General features: G+C 52.2%; 1 protein-coding gene across 3 annotated transcripts; it reads left to right on the top strand.

Annotated features, from left to right (window-relative positions):
• Positions 1–187: 187 nt before the first annotated feature.
• TRAIP (TRAF interacting protein) lies at positions 188–20629 on the top strand. 3 transcript variants are annotated; one of them, XM_030458500.1, is made up of 15 exons: positions 188–338; positions 1583–1640; positions 2857–2940; positions 7268–7307; positions 9867–9994; positions 12635–12729; positions 13292–13405; positions 14247–14334; positions 15903–15992; positions 16220–16308; positions 17028–17183; positions 17384–17432; positions 17973–18098; positions 18628–18678; positions 20149–20629. In XM_030458500.1, exons 1-15 carry the CDS (start codon positions 241–243, stop codon positions 20275–20277), a joined length of 1395 nt encoding a protein of 464 aa, XP_030314360.1. In that variant the 5' UTR covers positions 188–240; the 3' UTR covers positions 20278–20629. The 3 variants fall into 3 exon arrangements, with proteins under 3 accessions (XP_030314360.1, XP_030314361.1, XP_030314362.1); XM_030458501.1 differs by lacking the exon at positions 15903–15992; XM_030458502.1 differs by lacking the exon at positions 17384–17432 and having other exon boundaries at positions 20149–20183.
• The last annotated feature ends 397 nt before the right edge of the window (positions 20630–21026 follow it).

The raw sequence follows: 21026 nt of genomic DNA, 5'->3' as shown, positions 1-21026 counted from the left end.
GGTTCGTCCCGGTGCCGTCGCTGGTGCACGGGGGCGGGGCGGGCAGAGCCGGGTCAGGCCACGCCCCCTCCCGGAGGCCACGCCCCCATCCCTCCGCGCCGGGGCGGGGTGTGCCCGCTCGCTCTGTGAGGTCACTTCCGAGCCGGGACGGAAGCGACGAGAGCGCGGCCGGATTTGAATCACCCGGTGCCGCGCGGGTGCTCCGGTACCGGGGCCGCCCCCGCCCCGGCCCGCCCCGCCATGCCCATCCGCGCCTACTGCACCATATGCTCCGACTTCTTCGACAACGAGCGGGACGTGGCGGCCGTGCCCTGCGGGCACACATTCCACCGCGCCTGGTAAGCGCCCGACCGCCGGCGGGCCGGGGCCGTGAGGGGAGCGGGCGGGGCGGGGCGGGGCAGGGCAGGGGTGTCAGCCCCGTGGGGCTGCGGGCTCCTCCGGACAGGGTAAGGCGGTGGTCAGCGGCCCTGTCCCGCCCGCCCCTGAGGCCCTGACCCTGTCACCTGCCCGAACCCCGCGGTTTCCTCCCCCGGGCCCCTGTGTCCATGTCCGTGTCTTCCCGAGCCCTTGCAGGGCCTGCTCGCTCCCCTCTGAGCGGGCTGCAGGTACCGGCGGGCAACCCGTGCTACCCCGGTTGCCAAGGCCCTGGCATCTGTGGCAGGGTTTGGTGGAGCTCCTCGGCTCTTCTGCCCGCGGCCTCCCTTCCCCGGGAGGGCCGGTGCCAGCAGATGGCTGCTGCATAGGGTGTTTGCCTGGAAGCAGCGGTGTTGGGTGATAAGCGAAGCCTTCCAGGCTTTTGCTGGAGCTGTTTTGTGCTGGGAGGCGATGGTTCTTCCGAGGAAACAACCTCTGTGTGTGGGGAGGGAGTGGGCAGTCACTTTTCTGACTGGCTAACTGGGAGAGGGACCAGCACCGGCAGGTGTGAGGGGCATTTACCCCGCGGCACAGCTTGGGCTTGCTCTCCTCCAGCAACCGGCAGAGGAGGGAGAGCTTCCAGAGCTAACCTGCCAGCTCCAGATTGGTACCTTGCTCCAAAAATAAACTCTTCCGAGTCTGACGTGATGGCTTGGTTGTGAGATGCATTAGCAGCTCTCCTGGGGAGCCTGACAGGTTTGCATTCATCGTCTGGGAGCAGAGCCCATCCCGATCTCTGTCACCCCGCAGTGTGTGCCTGGTGTTGGTGGCACTTTTTGAAGCAGACCAGCCCGGGGGTCTCTTGCCTCTTGTACCCTGATATAGCAGCACTTATGCCTCTCTGCATGTGGATCCACTGACTCTTGTGCTGCTGCAGCTGTTCAAAGGCTCTTTCCCAGGGAGAGCTGAGCTCTGTGAAGTCTCTGCCCTGGTAAAGATAAACCGGTGAGCTAAATTCAGCTGAGAATTGTCTGGTAGGCAAAGGTAGCGTGTGCCTGCTGGAACACAGCCTGCCTGTCAGCTGCACCTCTGGGTGAAATCTCTGTGCTTTGTTTTCAGTTTGTAAGGAGTGGCATCCTGCTGTCCCCTGGTGAGCTGGGAGGTGGCCCCTGGGAGCAGCTCTCTGGGGTTTGAAGGATTCACTGTCTGTTTTCTTTCCCTTTCTCAGTCTCATCCAATGGTTTGACACAGCACCCAGCCGGACTTGCCCCCAGTGCCGAATCCAGGTAAAGCCATCACCTCCAGGCACCTCTGTACTGCTGAGGCATGATGCTCTGCTCAGGGGCACTGAGGTTCTGTGGCCTGCACCAGTGGTGACAGGAGGAAAAGGTTCATGGAACAGAGAGAGCTTTCTCTCCCCAAAAATATCTTCCCAAAGGCTTTGAGGGTGAACTCCCCTCAGCCAGCTCTCAGATCAGAAGGGGTGGTTGGAGGCTGCCCTGCTGCTGGCGATGGTTTAGCATCTCTAGAAAAGAGGTGAGTCTTTGGGTTTTTGTGCTTCTTATTTAGGCTGAGTAAGTCTTGGCATAAAGGTAGAAAGCTATGGAAGGGGTTGATCAGGGCACCTGGACTGTGTTTCTGAAGTGCCTTGCTGCTTGCCTTCAGGTCAACAGCAGCACATAATCCTTACATGGAGTCCTTGTTCGGCAGCACTCAGCTCTTCCTTGAGAAGAGCAAAGGCTGGGGTGGGAAGGGAGGGTGTGTTCTGCTTCTGAGATGGAAAGCCAAGGCTTGAGCGTCCGGTGGCTTAATTGAGACCTGAACTCCTCTGAAGCTTGTGCCACCAGTAGACAGCGGCTGCAGGAGATGTTGCCTCACGCTTCAATGTAGATTTTTAGCCAGCTGCAGCTTGGGCTTGTTCTGTGTTTGTGCTTCTTTCTTTCTCTGAAGGTCTCGGCCCTTGTTCCTTCCCTGACTTGTTGATTCCCTCTGTTCTTCTCTGCCTCTTACATCTCCGGGTTACCATGGAGTTATCGCGAAATAACATCTTCTGGAGCAGTAACTATGCAATTAGCTGGTGTCATGACTGTATATAATACTTAAAACACAAAGCTGTAACTGCATGGGGGAGGTGTGGAGAGCTATCAAATTCAATTACAGCACCTTCTGCCTGCAGAAAGCAGCCTGTGCTTCTGTCTTAGGATCTGGCATCGTGTTAGCTCAGCGTCAGCTGCTCGGGCCTCGGCTGCCAGAGAACAGGCTGGGCTTGGTTCTGAAATGCCTCAGTCGTTCTGCTGCAGCTCGGGAGCTTGGCTAGAATTGTGCTCCCCCAAGTGAGTGGGGGTTCTGCTGCTGTGCTGATGGGCCAGAGCAGAGCATCATGGCTAATGGCCTTTCATGGCCTTGTGACATCAGGGTACCTTCTCTTCCTCTGTCTGTCTTCCCTACCCTGTTGTGTTTCCATACCGCTGCCCATCAACCTCTTCTGTCTCCTGTGTCTAGGTCAGCAAAAGACACATCATCAATAAGCTGTTCTTTGATGTTGCCCCAGAGGAGCAGACAGCACCGGATGCAGAGGCTCTGCAGGTAACCTGATTGGGTGGTTAACCCCTTGTGTGCTGCTTCATAGAATCACAGAATGTTAAGTGTTGGAAGTGATCTCTAAAGATCATCTAGTCCAAAGCAGGATCACCCAGGGCAGGCCACACAGGAACGCATCTAGGTGGGTTTGGAAGGTCTTCAGAGAAGGAGACTCCACAACCTCTCTGGGCAGCCTGTGCAGTGCTCCCTCACCCTCACAATAGAGAAGTTTTTCATCATGTTGAGGTGGAACTTTGTATATTCTCACTTCATCTCATTATTTCTTGTCCTACTACTGGGCACCACTGAAATGAGATTGGGCCCAGCTGGAGAGGCCAAAAGGTGTTGGCTTTGGCATCTTGAAGTGTGGCCTCTGCCTAAAGCTGCTTCCTGAGCTGGTGCTCATGTGCTCGTGCTTCAGACCTGAAGCATACCAGTGTCTCGTGCCCATCTCTGTTCTCCCTTTGGGCCCTGGCTCAGCCTGAGTTCTGTGGTAAGGAAGTCTCTGTGCAGTAGGTTTGTGTTCTTCCTGACCAAACCTCCTATGCTGACTCAAGAAGCCTTCTCTGCTTCCTTGCTCTTCCTGTTTTTCCACCTTACCTGGAAACCTCCTGAAGCAGTATCAAATAAACACCCCACTGCTGCTTCTCCCTGGGTTCTCCAAGCCTTGGGGGTGAGACTGTTGAGCTTTTCTAAAAGGTGGGGGAAGGAAAATCCCAATTCCCCTGAGCAGCTTCTGGTGTCTGCAGCTTGGTGGCACGTGAGCATGGGCAGCCCCTCTGGAAAGGGGAGGCTTTTGGAGGGAGTGCCACCTCCTCCCTTCTCTGCAGGGAGGTTTGTTTGCACCAACTCTGAGGAAGCAGGGTAGGGTGGTGATGAAATTGTGCTTTCCCAAAAGAAATTGGAAAAGATACTGCCTGAAGGTGCCTCAGCAGTGATGGACAGTGGTGAGGCTGATTCCCTGGGGGGTGGGAATCTGGCTGGAGCTGGGCTGCTGGCTGGTTTTCCCCCAGTTCCACCCTTAAGTGTGGAGAGCTTTGGGTGAGAAGGGGTGTGTGCAGAGGGGATGTGCAGTGTTCTCCTTTCTTTGGTGTGACTGAAGCATGGCTCCTTATGTCTCGGAGTTATCTGTTCCCAAAAAAGTCATCAGTTGACCTTGGTATAATGGGATGCCTGTACCCTCTTGTGTTTAGGATCAGCATGTTCAGCAATTACCATAATTAGCAGTTGCCATGACAATGCTATATGTATATCGCATGTGTTTAAAATAAAGCCAGCCAGACTGTCATGTCAGTAGCACTATCGTACTCCAAGACTGCTAATAAAGAAAGTGAAGGCCAGCCTGTGTCTTGAGGAAATGAAAAAGCATCTCTGGGCACTGGAAGCTGAGGGCCCTGGAAGCAGGACAAGGTCTTAAAACGGGTAAACATTGCCCTGAGTGCATATTCAGATCCGTGCTCACATGTGTAAATAGAGTGACTCAGAAACGGGTTGACTGGGAAAAATTGCCCTGGAAAAGCTTTCTGTTCCCTCTCATCCCCACCCCAGCAGCTCAGGTGGTTTCCCCCAGTGTTCCCCACCTTCCCCCCAGTGCTGAAGAATTGCTCAAGGGCAGGGCTGGAAACACTTTTGCACCAGAAGCTTGATGGTAACCATCATGATCCTGCAAAGTTTCTTGTGTGACAGTCAGAGCAGTATCTGCCCCTGAGCATGCAGCTTTCCTGATGACAGTACTGAGGTCACCATCCAGCAGGAAAGAACCAACTATTTTCTCTGCAGATTCATGTAGGGCTGATGCTGTTTTGTCATCAGTTCCACACTGCATTCTGTCTTGTTTCTGGAGGACATGGAGCACCTCAGGGATGTGGGTGATCATTGGGGTGGGGTTTAATGTCTATCTAGACTGGAGTTTTGTCTGCAATAGGGTATCGACTTCTGACCTGGGCAGGAGTTCAGCAAAGCAGACACATGGTGGACTGCCTTCAGACTCCTTAGAAGATGAGAAAACGATTTGTCACTTCCTGGGCCTGAAGTGATTTCACCTGGAAAAGCCCCCAAATCCAGGGCTTGTTGCCAACCGCTGCCTGTCCCTCCAAGAGCCTGGGCAGAGAGTGGAACTCGGCTCCCTAATCAACTGGAGCTGTGTCTGCAGCCTGCAGATGTCCTGTAATGAGCACTGGGCCTCCTGCCATGAAAAGGTTGGCCTGGGGTGAGGGAGTGTGCTGAAAGCTGAGTGCGTAGCTGTGGTCTGCTGTCAACGTGGAGAGATGAGCTTGAGGGGCTCTTCTGAGAAGAGTGTCTAGAAGAGCTCCCTCATAATCTGAAACATCACCTTGTTGTTGCAGAATTATCCAAATTCTCTTTTGGAGAATAGTTGTCATTGGTGGCATTCTTCACTCTTGGTCTGAAATGTTTATGGCCAAAGGAGTGCTGGGGCTGTTCTGCTCCCTGCCACTGGGCAGCAGTTTCAGCTGGAACATCAGAGGGAACTCTGTTCCCTGGAGCAGCTGTAGTCTGCAGGCTGAACACTTCCACATGTTCAAGTGCTCTGGGGTGCTGAGCCTGGGTTTAACCTGTGCTGTTCTTAAAGATGGTCCTCAGTGATCAGAACAGTATCCATGTGGCTGTTTCCAAAGCAAGAAAGTGAGTTTTGGGGTGTAACACCTTGGTGAGGCTGTTTGGAACCTGACATTTCCTGTCACTGTTGTGATCTGGGGAGCTAGGAGACTTTGGCTTCTTCAGCTTGGCAGAAAAGAGGCAGGAGGAGGATGATTCCTGCCTGTAAACCTGCTGAGGCGGGTAGGAGCCTGGGAAGAGATATGTGTGTGGTCAGGATAAACTCATTTGATCTTGGGGAAAATGTGGTAACTCAGACTGGCAGAGAGAGGAGAGCTGCTGTCAGAGGAGTGAAAACTGGGAGCAGCCTTCAGGCAAATTGGTGGAGGATGGGGCATTTCAGATTAAGTTGATGAATGAGGTAATGTTACATAGCTGCCCGCAGTAGCCTGGGATTTCTTTGCTATCATGCTAATTAGCACATCTTGTGAGCTCACTAATCGTTCTTCAATAGGACTCTGAGGAAGCTGCTTCAGGATAGCTCCTGCAGCAAAGTTAATTCCATGCCAGCCCTCCAGCTGCTGGTCCCCCCAGGGGCAATCCAAGACATCTCTGCAGGGCTTTACATTTAACCAAGCTTTACACCCCACCTTCTCTTTCCTGCTTTATTGTCACTAGCAGAGCCTTGCTCTGGTCCCATCAGATCCGTGGTCACTGGTGCTGCTATTCTCAGCTCAGATTTGCATGGGGCGTTCCAGGTTGCACAGATTTGTGTGCTCTGCTTCAGTACTGTGCTGGCATTTTATTGTGGTTTGATTCCACTGCGGTTCCTGCCTGACTTGTTCTGTGCTTTCCTCTGCAGTCTCTAACACAGCTTTTAAAGTCATCTTCTTCCGATTTTTTTCTACTTTTTCCTGTATATATTTATCTTGCTCTTTTTCCCCCCCCCCTTTTTTTTTTCTTCCTTTTTTTTTCCTTTTTTACATGTCTATTATATATAGATATCATCTCTCGGTAACCTCTCTGTTGCCTTTGGCTACTTGCCAGTGTTCATAAGGCATATCACTTTATTATCTAGGATTCTGTTCTCCCTGTTTCTGCTTGGTAATGAAGGCATTAGAAACACTTGTCCTACCCCAGACCCTCCAGGTACCCAGGGAGACCCTGCACACCCTCACTTTAGTGTGGATTGGTTTGTCTGTCAGCTGTTTGTGGCCATTTGACTGAGCTGTTATGTCAGCATCCCAAACTGGATGGACTTGCGTGTTACCAGAATGCTAGCTAGTGCCTTTTGTTTGTATGCTGGGTTACCTTTTCAGGTGTTTGAACATATCTCCCTGTCTCTCATCTGCACCTGATGAAAGTTGACTTCAGTTCAAAGCAACTCTCAATCCAGTTAGTCTGGCAGCATCCCTGCCTTATTGCCTTGTTTAGGTAAAACATAAAATTTGTTCATGTCTGATTTCCTGTGTTTCCCTGAGAGCCTTCCAAAATTATTCAGCTAAAACAAGATGACTGACAATGTGAGAAACACAAGGTTGACAAGGCTAAGATGAATCTGGGGTCTTCTCTCCCTGAAGAATGCCAGTTGGAGGTGCTCTTTACGTTCCCTGTAATAGTGCTTGCTGGTAATTTGGTGCTTGCTGTTACTGTGTTCCCTTCTTAGCACCTGGCTGGTGCAAATGTCCTGCTGAGGCACCTCTCAGGTCCTTTTAAGATCTGCTAAAAGCCTCTCTGCAGGGTGTTTCCTAACTGGGGTTTCTGTGTTGTGTTTCAGAATGAACTGGACCAAGTGAAGGCTCAGCTCTCCATGAAAGGTGAGTTCTAGCTGCCTGCAGGGAGTTGGCAGCCTGGGTTCATTCAGTGCTTTGTCCAGGCCTCAGGAACCCCTCTGCAGAGCCCACCTTTCTCTGAAGCTGAGGGCATAGTACAGGCTGCAAGCTGTTTTGCTGGAGCAGAGGTTTTTCCAAAGCAAGACCACCTAAAGCTGTACAAAGCTTGTGTGACAGAGTCCTGCTGCCTGACAGAGGTCAGCTGTAACAGGGTTCAGAGACACACATGCAAGTTTTTGCCTCTCTTCCTAATCACAAGCTACAGAAGTGCAGCCCAGCTATACCTGGAGTAGGCTTGCTGAAAAGCAAAACCCTTGGTTTGCTCACTGGGAAACCTGCAGCTGCATGTAGCAAAGGCTCTTTCCTTCTAAGAGGTGAGGGGTTAAGAGTGGTGCCCAAGCAGCAGTGGGAAGGCTCTGGATTTGTTTGGCTGTTGCAGTGCCACATGTGTCACGCCAAGAGCAGACGGAGTTCAGCCCGTGTGTTTCCATTTTCCTATCTTTAATTTTAGAGGATGTTTGAGGGAGGCAGGAAAAGCAAAAGCCCTGGAGACTTGTCGATGGGTTTTAAGCATCGTCTGTAGGCAGCCTGTCATCAGAACATGAGTCATGAGCAGCGAAAGGAAAATGTCAGTCTGAGTGACAGGAATCCAAAGACACACTTGCAGAAGTGGGGTGGGGGGGAAATCTTTAAAGAATGCTGGGGGCTCACCCACGCCTTGAGAGTCGTCTTTCCTCTGCCTCCCCTGCCTGCACGAGACAGACGTGAATAGCCAATAGATTGAGGATTCAATCCTTAGCCTGAAAGCAGAATTGGACAGTCTGCATGTCTCTATTCTGAGGCCTGTTCTCTTGCCAGCTTGGTTGAGTTTAGTGACTTGGTAGAGAGCCAGATCTTCTGAGGAAGGTGGCTGGGATTCTTGCTAGGATGTTATCCAAGAAAAACTGCTTGAAGGCCTGCTCATCTTCTCTGCTTCTGGTGAGGAGAGGTGGGATTTGACATTCCCTATCCCGTTCTCTGTTCATACTGGAAACGAGAAGCTCCTTCCCACCTCCTGCCTTCTTTGCTGTGGGCACTCTGCTCTCTGGTGGTTCTTGTGTATAAATTCTTCCCTTCAAGATGTGCTTTGTGCTGTGTGCTGTAGAAGAGCTGTGTGATTGCCAGTGTTCCCTCAGCTTGCAAATGGCTCTAGAGGTGCAGAGCAGCCCCAGCAGGCGCTGTGGGAGGCACTCTGAAGGAGCTGAAAACTCATTCCTGCAGTACTGGGAGGTTTGACTCCTTCCACCATCTGCCTCTGGGCAACTGGGAGCAGAGGAGGGGGAAGCCCTAACTCTTTCAGTGGATGTGGAGTCCCTGCAAATAGAGGGGAGCATCTCCAGGCTGTGCTGCCTCTGGTGAGGAAGGGTTATTCAGATCAATGGAGAAAAATTGCTTTACCCTGAAAGAGATCTGTGTTTCCCTAGCCACCTGTTTGCTTCTGTTGGGATATGTTCCCCTCTTTCCCAGTCCTGTGTGGCTCATTTAGTGTCTGCTCAAGCAGTGAAGGTGCACTGCAGGTCATGCTTCTGTGGGGCATGGTGGCATCATATGAAACTGGATTTCTTGAATAGAGGAACAGCTGTTTGAAAAGGCATTGACTGGCTCTCCTCTCTTACCAGGCTGGAGCCATGGAAGACTTCAGCAACGACAGAAGATGCTGAGCTGAATATTTTACCTTGCTCTCAATGGGGTTAGATGGTGGGGTTGCTGCTTTCCCTCACTGCCCAACTGCTGGAAGATTTCCAGTGATGCTGGCTGTTCCCTGCTTAAGTCTGTCAGCTCCTGAGGGTCATCACTGCTTTGTGAGCTGTTCTTCCTTTGTCTCAACAAAACACATTGAAATCCAGTGTTGTTTTCCACCACTTTCTCTCTGGTGGTCAGAGGCTTGTGCTTTGTTCCATGGTTGCCTGTGTAGGGGGAGGAGCAACAGGGCTCAAAAGTTTTGCCACCTGCAAAAATTTGGGTGCTCAGGAGAATCCGCTTAAGCTGTCTCATGTTCTGCCAAGGCCCAGTAGATCTCTGCTTCACTGCCTCTTGCCCTTCCACATCAGTGCCCTGGTGAGGGTGGGTGCAGCAGTGTGGTGGATGTCTCTGTGCAGCTGCCCCACAGCCCTTGAGGGGCTGCCCCATGTGTAGGGCTGGGGGCTTGGCTCTCCAGCTCTGTGACAGCTCAGTGTAACTCAAGTTGTGCAAGCATGGCTGTGACAGCATGCAAGAGTTAAGATGCAGCAGCTTAATGCTAGCAGGGCTGGCACAGGGAAGCTATTAAAGGGAACTTGTTATCTTTAGTAAAGCAAATCTTGAAGCCTGCTGGCACTGGGAGAAGCAATTGCTCAGTCCAGACCCTGGTACAGGCAGCACTTAGAGGAACAGCTTACAGGAGCAGCCAACTCCTCCCAGCCTGGAGCCTGAGACTGCAAGCAATGTCCATCTGCTGTGCTGCTGCTGTGGGGCAGCTGAAGTCTGGGTTACTGGGCCATGACCTTTGTCTTTTTTCTTTTCTAGAGAAAGAAAAGCGGGAATGCCAGGCCATTGTGGATGGGCTGAGGGACACTCTGGATGTGCGCAATGCCACCATAGAGTCGCTCCAGAAGGTGCTGGGAGAGACAGAGATGCTGTGCTCCTCTCTCAAGGTACCTTTCCCATCCCCAGCAGGACTTCAGCACTAACTGTTGCACAGTCAGTGTCAGTGTTATTGAAGATGTCTGCAGGCTCTGCTAACAGTGGGATTGTGCTGGCTGGATTGTGGATCTGCTGCCTTGAGACTTCCATCTCCTCGGACTCTGAATGACAGCAGGACAGTATCTCTGGGTTTGCACACTGGGTTTATTAACCCAAAGCCAGTGTTGTCACTGCTGTCACTTCACTTGGGGGTGATTCAGAGGCATAAAAGCCAGGCCTGGGGTTTGCATCCAAATGGCTGTGTGCTCCAGGCAGAGTTGGGCAGTGTGGGGGAGAGATGCCAGCCCAGTCTGGAGGATGCTGGCTGAGCCTTACTAATGAGGTGTCAGCACTTATTGTAAAGGTAACAGCATGAACTGAGAGCAGGATCTGGCCCCAGTGCCCCATTGCCAAGGCTCTGGCTCCCTGTGGTGGAATGTTCTTCTGAAATGGGTTTAGGCCAGGTGGGATTCAAGGAAAATTAGTTTCCTGGTTTGATTGGAGGAGAAATTGAAATGAAATATATGGAGGGGGAGTTGCAAGCTTCAGCTGAGTGGGATCTGATCCAGCTAACTCTCCTGTCTCTGTTTTGTTGCCAGGGCTTTCCTTTGGTTAGGTTTGTAATGTGAAGTCCAGGGATCAAATATTCCTGTTGTGTTTCAGCATGCAGTGACTCAGTGTACAGTCATGTACTGTGTGTAAACAGCAAGTGGAAGAGAGAGCAGGAGCCACTTTGTTGGGATGTCTTGTAGTGAGCAGAATGACTTTTACTTGGTGCTGGGCTGGGCAGTCTCTGTGTGACAATGATGTGCCTGTCACCAGAAGATTGAACTCTGGCAGGTGGGTTTGGGAAGCAGGGTAGGGGTCAGCTGCACATCCCTTAGAGTGCAGGTCTGAGCCTGAACTGCATCTTCTTCCCTGACCTGCAAGGCCAGGTAGGCCAGGGAGAGCTTGTAGATGGGTTGTGGGGTCATCTTGCTGTTTGTCATCTGCAGCTGGGCTCTTCCTGGGAGGCAAGTCCAGGAGATCTGCACAGCACTAGCAATGTGGTGCTGTCACAAGGCACAAAGAGAAAGAGTGAGGAAGTTATGCCAAGCAGGCAGTGCTGTCAGCCAGCAGTGTTTTTTTTTTTTGCTTGACCGTGGGATTGTATCCAATCTGCTTGGGTGTAAAGGCAGCCTGGGTCTGTGTCATTCCAGAGGTGCTCCTGGAATTCCAGCTGCACCAGTGGCAGGATACTTCTGATGTTCCCTACTCCTGCTGAAACAGTTCTGATAGGGGAAGCTGGTGCTTGCTGCTCAACTCAACATCTCTGTGCTTGGCTTCCTGCCAGGCACCTCAGGAGAAGGTTCTGCAGTTGTCTTGCCTGTTGCAAAACCCTTTTAATGAAAACTGGGCAGGGCAGAAAGATTAGGGACCTGGAGGTATCTTTTCTTCGGTGCACAGGGCCTCCCAGCTGTATTCCAAGCTCTCTCTTCTACTGCATCATTAAAGAGTAAACTTCTGCAGTGAAAATACAGGCTCAACCAGCAGTGACGCAGGTCAGGCCCACAGGCTGTGAGCTGTTCCTGTCTTCTGCCACTGTCAGCTGCTGCTGAATGTTCGGGTGAGAGTTTGCTTCTGTTCCAGGCTGCTGGAGGCTGGGGACTCTGCTCCAGACTGGTGCAAGAAGCTGCTCTGGGGATCATGAACTGGAGAGAGCTTGGGTTAGCAAGAGCCAAAGAAGGGCTCTGCTTAAACAAGAACAACACGTCAGCCTGCAGTGCTGTCCCTCTGCAAAGTCGCAGTGCTAGCAAAGCTGTTTGCTTTTTCTCTGGTACAAAGGGAATAAAATCCTTTAACTTGTGCATGGAAGGGAGCTTTTTGAGGCAATAGTCTTTGGCCAGGCCTGTCCTGGAGTCAGCAGTGTGCTGCAACCAGCCTTGGAGCCTTTTGAAGCCGCTGCACAAGGTCCCCAAGCGCATCGAAGCAGTGCTAATTGAGGCCAGCTTTCCCCTGTCCTCTGCCAGGCTGCAGATTGTGCTTTAGCAGCTCGGCTGAAGTTCTCAGTGAGTGCTGCCTGCTGCTGGAGAGCCTGGCATTGATGGCTGCAATCGGCTTCAGCCTCTCCAGGCAAGTGAGAGAAGTGCCCTGTGGGTGCCTGCTTTGTCTGAGGTCTCCCAGAAGAGACCCACTTGGCACTCCTGTGTACATTTGAAGCAGCTAATGGCACCAAGAGCTGGGAGGGTGAAGCAAAGGGATCAATTGTGCTGTGAGGAAAAAGCCATAGCAAGGTTTGCTTCGTGTGGACTTCTTTGCTTTTGAAAAATGAACTGTGGCTGCAAACAGGGTACTGCACAGCCCCCTGAGCACTCCCAGCAGAAAGGAAACTGAGACAGCTTCAGTGTCAGGCTCGTCCGGTGATGAGCACCGAGACCCCGCTGTGCTCTCAAGGAGCAGAGCTGGGGGTGCAGCAGGGAGGGAGCTCAGCTCCCCGTAATCCCAGGCTGCCGAGGTGGTGATAGCATTAAGAGCTGATGCTCCAAGCTGCCCGCAGTGCGCATAAGCGAGGATATTTCTCTAACAATCCCTGGAGCCTTCCTAGCGGTCTGTGTGCGCTCGCTTCTCCGCAGAAGCAGATGAAATTCCTGGAGCAGCAGAATGAGGATAACAGAAGTTCAAAGGAGGAGGCTCACCGGCTGCGGAACAAGCTGAAAAGCATGGAGCGGTGAGATCCTGGGCTGGGGGCTTTGTGCCTCTCCCCTCTCAGAGAGGGAGGAAGGGGTCCTGCTGTGCCTGCTGCTGTGTCCACTTCCACACTCTGGGTTGTTTTATCCCATAAGGTTGGGAACTGCAGCATTAGCAGGCAGGCCCTGGCCGTCCATGTGCTTGTCCCTGCTACGTTTCTGAACAGCAGCTCTCTTTAGCAGCAAGACCTGGCACTGTGTGCAAGCTGGCCTCATCTCTGGTGCTATGATATGAGCGTGGCTACACACCATTTGTGCTATCAGGGGACACTGGGGCAGAATCCCAGCCTGTGAACACAGCCACAGGGCTTTAAGGCCCAAGAGCTGTCCCTTCTCCAGTCTGTCCACCTAACTTGTCTTGTCCCTAGCAAAAAGCCCCATTTGTGGTGGGGCAGTTGGGTCTCTCATCCCCCATGACACCCAGGGTGCCTGCAGCAGGGGCTGAGCCTTTACCCATCCCCAGGGGGGAGCAGGGCTTCAGTCTGTTTCTCAGCTCTGCTTTGTGACTCATGAGTTGAGGGTTTTGTTTTTTTTTTCCTTCAGGATTGAGCTGTTGCTTCAGAGCCAGCGCCCCGAAGTGGAGGAGATGATCAGAGAAATGGGAGTCGGACAGGCAGCTGTGGAACAGCTTGCCATCTACTGTGTCTCCCTGAAAAAGTAGGTGCTGCAGGCCTGGCATGGCAGCTCTTGCTGTCCTGGGTGTACCAGCAGGCACCCAGGATATGCAGGGCTCTTGACACCTGTTTGGTGGCCTCTGCTGGGTTTTGACTGATAGATCCCAGGGACCTAGATTGAGGCTTGTCACACTGAGCTGCTCCTGTTGTCACTGTAGTGACATACGTGTCACCATGGGAACTGTCTCCAGAGTTGTCAGTGCACCTATGAAGGGATGATGATTATTCCCTCTGTGTTTCTCTCATGCCTGGGGGGAAATGAGAGGCTGGGGGGTGCTCTACCCTCTGCACCGCACTGTGCAGCTGTGGTTACGGTGAATCCACACCTCCCCTACCTGGAAATCCATCTGGTCCTGCTGGGCAAAACAACAGCTTCTTTGGGGCCCTTCTGCCAGCAGCTGAATAACTGCAGCTTTGATACAAAGCTGTAATGAGGCAAGTGTCCCTGTGGTGTGATTGGGAATGAATGTGCATGGCCAATAGTCTGAAGTATCTGAAAAGCCACTTAAAGCAAAGTCCTCTATTCGCTGCCAGCATGGAGGCTGCTCTGTTGTTTATCTGTCATCTTCACTGGCAATAATGTCTCTGGATCCTGTTTCCATTTTGGTGGTGAAATCTGTTCAGGCCTTGTTCTCAGGCATAGCATCCTGCAGTGGTATGTTTGACACACTTGGTCAGTGTTGGTACACTCAGATCTGTTCCCTAAAGGGAACCCAAGGTCTTCTGGGTTTTCTCTGGTGACTCTGCAGTGCCAGTGCTTCATCTCTGAGAAGTTTTAGCTCATTCCTCTTGCAACGAACATGAGTCTCCTGTTCTCTTTGCAGAGAATATGAAAATTTGAAGGATGCTCGGAAGATCTCTAATGAGATGACAGAGAAGCTGAAGAAAGAGCTCTTTTTGGTCAACAGCAAGGTAAAGGAAAACACGGGTGGCCAGGGTGACATCTGGTCTGTAGATCCTTGTCAGTAACTGTCCCACTGTCCCAAGCCCTCTGCAGTGGCTGCCTCTCACCCTGAGCAGCAAAGGAGTGGTATGAGTGGTGTGGAAGTGTCAGGCTGGAGTTTCTGGGTTGGGGTGTGGTGCTGTGGTGAGTGAGCAGCTCCAGCGCTGTTGGCAGGAGTGCAGTCTCTGGGGATGCTGGTGGGACAACATCTGCAGCACCAGACCCAGTTTGGCAGGAGCCTGGACTGGAAGGCACAGCACATAGGTGCTCTGGTGCTTCCACTGGGCTCTGGAGGAAGCACTGCCTTCATCTTGCCATGCTGCTGAGCATAAGCTGGCTCAGCTGCCAGCCCCTTGCTGGTGAAGAATTGGGCCTCTAGGAAATGTTGGGAAGTTTTTGGAGCCCGCACCAGTCCAGCAAGGCTCAGCCCTGGCTTGGCACAACCCGTGTCACAGCCTGCCTTGTGCCTTCAGTGGACTGAGTTGGGCCTGGGCTCCTGCATGGTGCTGGGCCCGGTCAGGAGAGGTCCCTGTGGTGCAGTGATGAGGACATGCAGGTGGTTCTGTACAGAGCCTGCCTGGGCTGGTGCTGACGTGGCCCAGAGCCTGGAGCTGCTGATACACCTCTACTGCTGTGCTTCCCCTGCTCCAGACCTGGCTGGGCTCTGTTAGCTCAGGTTGGATTTCACTTTCTGGCAGTTCTGGTAGTGAATCCTCTTGAAAAGTGTGCACAAATGTTCCCCAGGACATGCCCATGTCCAGCCTCACAAAGTGGGAGACTGTGGGTAGATTTTGCCTATTTTTCGTACCTGGCTGCAGCTGTTGTGGTCCCCTCCAATGAAGAAGGAGGTTCTCAGACTGAAGAGCTGCTCCCCAGGGCAGATAACCCCCTCCACGAGGTGCCAAGTCTGTTCCAAGCTGCAGTCACCGACTTGGGTCAGGAGGATGCGAGTCAGTGTGCTTGGCTCTGGGCTTGGCTGACAGAGAGCTGACTGTACTGTCACTTTGTGGGCTGGCCCAGACCCCTCAACCCACAAAAGTCTCTGATGTGGTTTCCATGCCACTTCTCAACCCCCTGTTCCTGCCGTGCTCCCTGTTGAGTCAGGCTCATCCCTGTGTCAGTGCTGCTGCTGCACAACCATCATCCGGTCTGTGGTTCCTAATTCCCCTCTGCTTTGGTGAGTCCAAAGTCCTGCAGGAATTCAGAATGCAGTCACCGAATGCTGGAGAAGGAAAAACCTCTCACAATCGGGCATAAATGCTCGGGAAATGCTTTAGGAAGCTTTGTGTTGGGCAAGCAGCCCTGGAGATCCCTCTGCAGGCAGCTTGGGGAAATGGTCAGGCAACGTACTGGAGCGTTCATTCAGCGGTTCTGATACAGGAGAGGTTGGTGAGGGACTGCTCAGAGAAAACGAGCTCAGGAACAGGAGAAAGTAGCTTGTGTTGCAGAACCTGCCACTCTCCTGGGGCATCCGCAGCCTCCCCGACCTACGTGTTGTAACTGGTGCTCTGCTGTTTGGGGGGGCTTTATTCTGCAGCTACAGAAAACTGTTTCAGAGTTGGAGAAGACAAAGGAGGAATTAAAAAGCACCCAGAAGGATATGAAGAATGCGGACAAGGAGATCTTGGTGAGAATTATCATTCCTCAGTCTGCAGTAACTGGCAGCTGGCCACAGCCTGTATCTGCAAAGCCAGGAGTTATTCTGGCTTTTGCTCAGGGACTAAATAACCCAGCCCACCTTTCCTCTTTTATCTGCCCTACCTCTGAGCACCACCTGACATTGACTTATGGGAAAGAGATAAAGATTCTGCTACAAGATCTTATCTCACTGTCTGCTTTCCTTCCTTTCTCCAGAGCTTGAAGAAGAAGATAGACATCCTGCAAGATACCCTGAAAGTCCCATCAGTAACCAGGGAGACACTCAGTCGACTAGTCTTTGAAAGGTTAGTGAAGTGCATCCTCAGGTGCAGGCCATGAATGGAGATGGGGGGTCCAAAGTAAGAGGTGACAGCTTAATTAGCTGAGGAAGCAGAGACATGCTAGTCTGGCAGGCATTGTAGTGGCATAGTTGTCTGGCTCCTTGTGTCCTATTTGTTGTTTTTTCCTGTTGCTGACAAGGTGATGTTTGGTTTACCTGGAAAAAGTGTCTTGCAGGGTTTGAGTCAGGACGAGATTGAAGACCAGGCTAGGTTTTGACAAACTCTCTGTCATTATGTCCTGCTGGGGAAATATCCCTAAAACTGCTCTTCCCATTGCCTCGGAGTTGGTCTTCCAGTGGATGTGGCCTGGTGTATGGGGACCAGTGATCTTAGCCAGGCAGAGGAGCCTAGCCTGAAAAAAGCCATCTTTTACACTTTTATGAAGCCATTTTATTCAAAGAGTTTGTGCTGTTACCCCAGTACAGCAAGTTGAACTGTACACATGGAGCAGCAGTGTGCCAGTGTGACTCCCTGAGCTCTGGGTGCTGCTATTACAGCACTTGAGTGGTCTGGTTTGAGATACCAGCTCTGGGATTCAGAGTGTCCTCTCTGTGACTTCTAAGCAGAAGGGGTCTCTGATCCTGGCCCTACTGATGTCATTAGTGTGCAGCCCTGTCTTCCTCTCCTCTGCTGGGTGGCAGACAGTGGTGTCCTAGTGGCTGACACTTTCCATGGCCTTGCAGCCCCACTCCCGTGGAACTGCAGCACCCGAAGCTCCACTGCCCAGCTGACAGTGATGAGATCAATCTAGATGCCACGTTTGATGTGGACACCCCTGAGCATCAGCCTTGCAAAGATCTCTTCAGTGCCGCAAAAAGGCAGAAGCTGGATAAAAAGTTGTGAGTTTTCCCTCCTCTTTCTGCTTCTAAAGGAGATCAAAGTCTTGATTCTTTGTAAGTTGCTGTGTGAGATCAGATAGCTCTCCAGATGCTTGATGTCATGCTGCAAGTTTCGTCATCATTTGCTTGGCCTTGTCTGTCCTTGCCAGCTCCACTTGAACAATTAATCTCTGCTGATTTGCTCCTTGGGCTTCTTACAGGCCTCCTGTGGTAAATCTGTCGAAGAAAGTTCTGAAGGAAACAGTGGAGGTAAAAGAATTAATCTTGATTTCTGTGTCATCTCTTTGATTCTGCTCTTAATAAGCTTGGGATAAAGGACCTATTTTCTCCACATAGGAGATGCTGTGACCATAGACCAACCCATGTATGGAACCACAGTACATGCTTCAAAGTGCTTTGCTTGACAATCTCTTAGAAACACTGTATTGCTGCCTCATGCTCCCTGGAATTGGGCAAGAGAGGGAGAGTGGGGGCCCATGTGCTTCTTGCTGATTATCCTGCCTCAGGTGTGCTTGTCAGTCACTCTGTGGGGGTGACCACAAGGGCTGTGGGCTCAGCCAAGGGACTGTTCTCCCAGCCTTGCTGGCTGCAGTGTCCCACAGGGGCTGCTCCACATGAGCCCCAGTGTTACATGGTACAGCAGTACAGTGGTACAAGCCCCAGCCTGACATGTGGTACAGCAGTGACTGTTGCCCTAAATATTTGCTGTGTTATTAGTGCTCCTTCTGTGTGGACTAAATCCAGTAGATCATGCTGGTTAAAGGGCTTTTTAATTATTTTGTGGGACAGAACTGGGCAGATGATCTGGAGGATGATGCTCTCAAAGGACTCTTGCCAGCATTCATCAGGAACTCTGTTCTCTCTAAGAAGCCATCTTCAGGGAGCTTGCTGGGTGCCCACAAGAACATGGGTGCTGTAAGTATGACTGTCCAATTGGTGAGTGTGTTGAGGGCTGGCACTGCACACCTCTGTCCTGAAGTGACCCTGCTGGAGGAAGCAAATCAGGCTTTCACCTTGTCACATACATTGTGTGGAAAATAAATCTGGAACATGACCTGGCTGCTTCCCAGTCCTGCAGAGCTCCAGGGATGACAGATGCTCATTCCTTTCCTTCCTGCCAGTAGATTAAATGGCCCTCCGTGTCCCATTCCTCCACTTCCTTGGAACTTCAGGTGTTTTTCTTGTATTCCTCAGTTCCAGAGACAAAATTGTGCTGCTTGGAAGGCTCAGCTTGTTTCAGAAAGTGCATGAGATACCCAAATTTTACTAATACCCTTGGGTCTGTCTTTTTCCAAAGGTGAGGGCTTGGCTTAAGTCAAGTGCCCAGGTGCTTGTAAGCCCTCTTCAGAACCTGTAGCTTCCAAGGCTTCCCCACCAACAACAAAAGGAGAGGTAGCCAAGACTCTGTAGTGCTGTTCCATGCTGATTTCTTTCTCTCTTCCAGGTGAGGATGGGCTACAATGGCTTGGGAGGCAGAACAAAGTTCATAGAGCCTGTATCCTTTCCTGCAGCTCGTGGGGCAGTAATGATGCTGTGGGGATCTCATCTCTGTTCCTCCTCTTTGGTCTCAGTCATCCTGGGAGGTCTTAACCTGAGCCAATGGTCTGGGAACCTCAAGGAACCATCACACTTTTCTCTGTGACTCTGAGCATCTGAGTTTGGCAAAGGCATCAAAGACCTGAGCTTGCTGAGGGCATTATCAGTGGTAGCTCACTCAGAGGAGCATATGGATGAGAAATCAGGCCTGTTTGCAGAGGCTGCCCATGCCCTTGGGATCTTGGAGCAGTAGCAGCATAGTGCAGCTTTGTCCTAGCCATGTGCTTGCCCATCCATGCAGCTGGAGCTTTTGTTCTTGCAGGATGCTGCTGCTCTGCTGTGCCTGCCCTGGTGGGCAACCCTGCCACAGGGGCTGAGCTGTAAGGGAACTGCTCTGACTCCCTGTCCTCACACAGGAGCAGTGTCCCCTCCCCTGTGAAGGCTCCTTGCCTGCTTATCCCCAGGCAGCAGTGTCAGAAGGGTGCATGGTGCCACCTCTGGCTTCTGGTGGTGGTTTTGAGGGGGTTTTATTCTTTGTAGAAAACCAGGAGGCTGAAGCAGAGAAAAAGTGTTGAGATTTAAGTTGTGACCTGCTGGGTAGCTTTGGGCTGCTGCTTCTGTGGCAGGGTGGAGGTGCCCAAAGGTAGAGAGATGCCTGAGCAGATCTCTGGGCCCAGCTGCACCCATGCTGTACCCAGCTGCTGAGGGAAATGCAGGAGGTGGGCAGCCATCACTGTGCTGCCCCTGGCACATGGCAGAGGGAGGGCAGCTCCCTCCTCTGAGCCTGAGTGGTGTGGGTAAGCAGGTCCTGTGACCCTGCAGTTGTGCTAGGAGGGCCTGCACCTGCCTCAGTGCTGCAGGGTTAGTTTTCACTACTTCTGTGTCTCTGAGTGAGTGGCATGTGAGTTAAAAGGGACACTGGCACAAGAGAAGCTGTGGTTGCCCCCTCCCTGGAAGTGTTCAAGGCCAGGTGGGATGGAGCTTGGAGCAGCCTGGTCCAGTGGAAGGGATTCCTGCTCATGGCCAGGGGGTTAGAACTAGAGCATCCATAAGGTCCTTTCCAACCCAAACCATTCTAGGATTCTATAATAGGATTCTATGAAAAGGGACTTGCTGCTCTAAAGCCTTTTCTCATGGGGTTGTTCTGGGTGCTGTGCCCATCCCTGCTGCAGATCTCAGAGCTGATGGATGTGCTTAAACACAGGGTAGCATAGAATTGGGAAGCACTCGACCCATGGGGCAGGAGCATGCCTGAGCTCTGCTGTTGTGAGCTAGGAGCAAAGCCCAGCCTGTCCTGCAGGGAGTTTTTTGGGTACAGATGGATGCCTAGGTGCCAGATCTGTGGTTCAGGCTGCTCTGCAGCAGGTATTTGATCGTTTGTGTCCCCAGGCCCTTGTTCTGTACTTTCCTTGACAGTTTTTGCCTTCAGACAAACCTGTCAGAAATCCGTCCCTTAGCAGTGAGGCGCAAGAAGAAGAATGTCTCCAGGCCAGCTTCTGCAGCTCCATCTGCATCCTCCTCCAGAGTCCAGGTCCCGCTGGATGGTTTCCTGCAGTGAGAGCCCCTGCCCTCCCGGGGGGCTGCAGGGCAGAGCTGCACAACCCCTGCTGGCTGGGGGCTGTCTGCAGAGCACTGCTGCTGGCTGTCCTGGGGGTGAGACCAGCTGCCCTGGGGACAATCCTGGCTTTGCAGTAAGCCCACACCAGACCGAGCCTCTAGTTAACGCTTGGCCTGATTTAACCCCCCTTGTTTTACTCCTTCTTCCTCCTATTTTCATGCAGAATAAACAGGGTTTTCTCATCTTCCAGCCTGCTCAGAGCCCTGCAGTTGCTGCTGGGTGCTCTGACATGGAGTGGAAGTGCACTTCTTGGATATAGCCACAAGGCAGAGAGTGTGGGGTGTCAGGCTGGAGCAAGAGCAGGGGAAGAGGGACCTGGACCAGCTCTTTGCTTGGTGAAAATCATTCCAAGAGGGTTTCCTGGGCAGGACAGAGCAGTGCTGGCCTGTGTTGCAGCAGGGGCTGGATGTCCATCACCCAGCTAATGACCTCCCCTCCTGCAGGGCTGCCAGGGGTGGGGGGACCCACAGACAGACCTGGGACAGGTTCTGCCTTGCCCAGGTCTGGCCATGGAGTCCACTGTGTTTCTGTGGACTTGGCACTGGAAGTGCTGACCTGGGGAGGAGGGTGTTGTGGGTGACCCCCTGCCTTGCTTGGAAGCAGGGGGATCAGTGTGCTGACATGACCTCTGTTCTTGGCACCTGTTGGTGGGAAACTCATTTGTATGAATTTCTATTTTTTTATTGAGT

Source organism: Calypte anna, chromosome 12 (genome assembly GCF_003957555.1).
Source record: "Calypte anna isolate BGI_N300 chromosome 12, bCalAnn1_v1.p, whole genome shotgun sequence".
In the NCBI taxonomy this organism is placed as follows: Eukaryota; Metazoa; Chordata; class Aves; order Apodiformes; family Trochilidae; genus Calypte; species Calypte anna.
This window is presented reverse-complemented; position numbering and strand designations above follow the sequence as displayed.

What these genes read in the sequence shown, in the direction of transcription:
- TRAIP (XM_030458500.1), top strand. Translation starts at nt 241, where the DNA reads ATGCCCATCCGCGCCTACTGCACCATATGCTCCGACTTCTTCGACAAC. An exon ending in TGCTGTGCTCCTCTCTCAAG is followed by an intron (nt 9,995 to 12,634) that starts GTACCTTTCCCA and finishes GCTTCTCCGCAG; the next exon opens with AAGCAGATGAAATTCCTGGA. An exon ending in TTCTGAAGGAAACAGTGGAG is followed by an intron (nt 17,433 to 17,972) that starts GTAAAAGAATTA and finishes TTTGTGGGACAG; the next exon opens with AACTGGGCAGATGATCTGGA.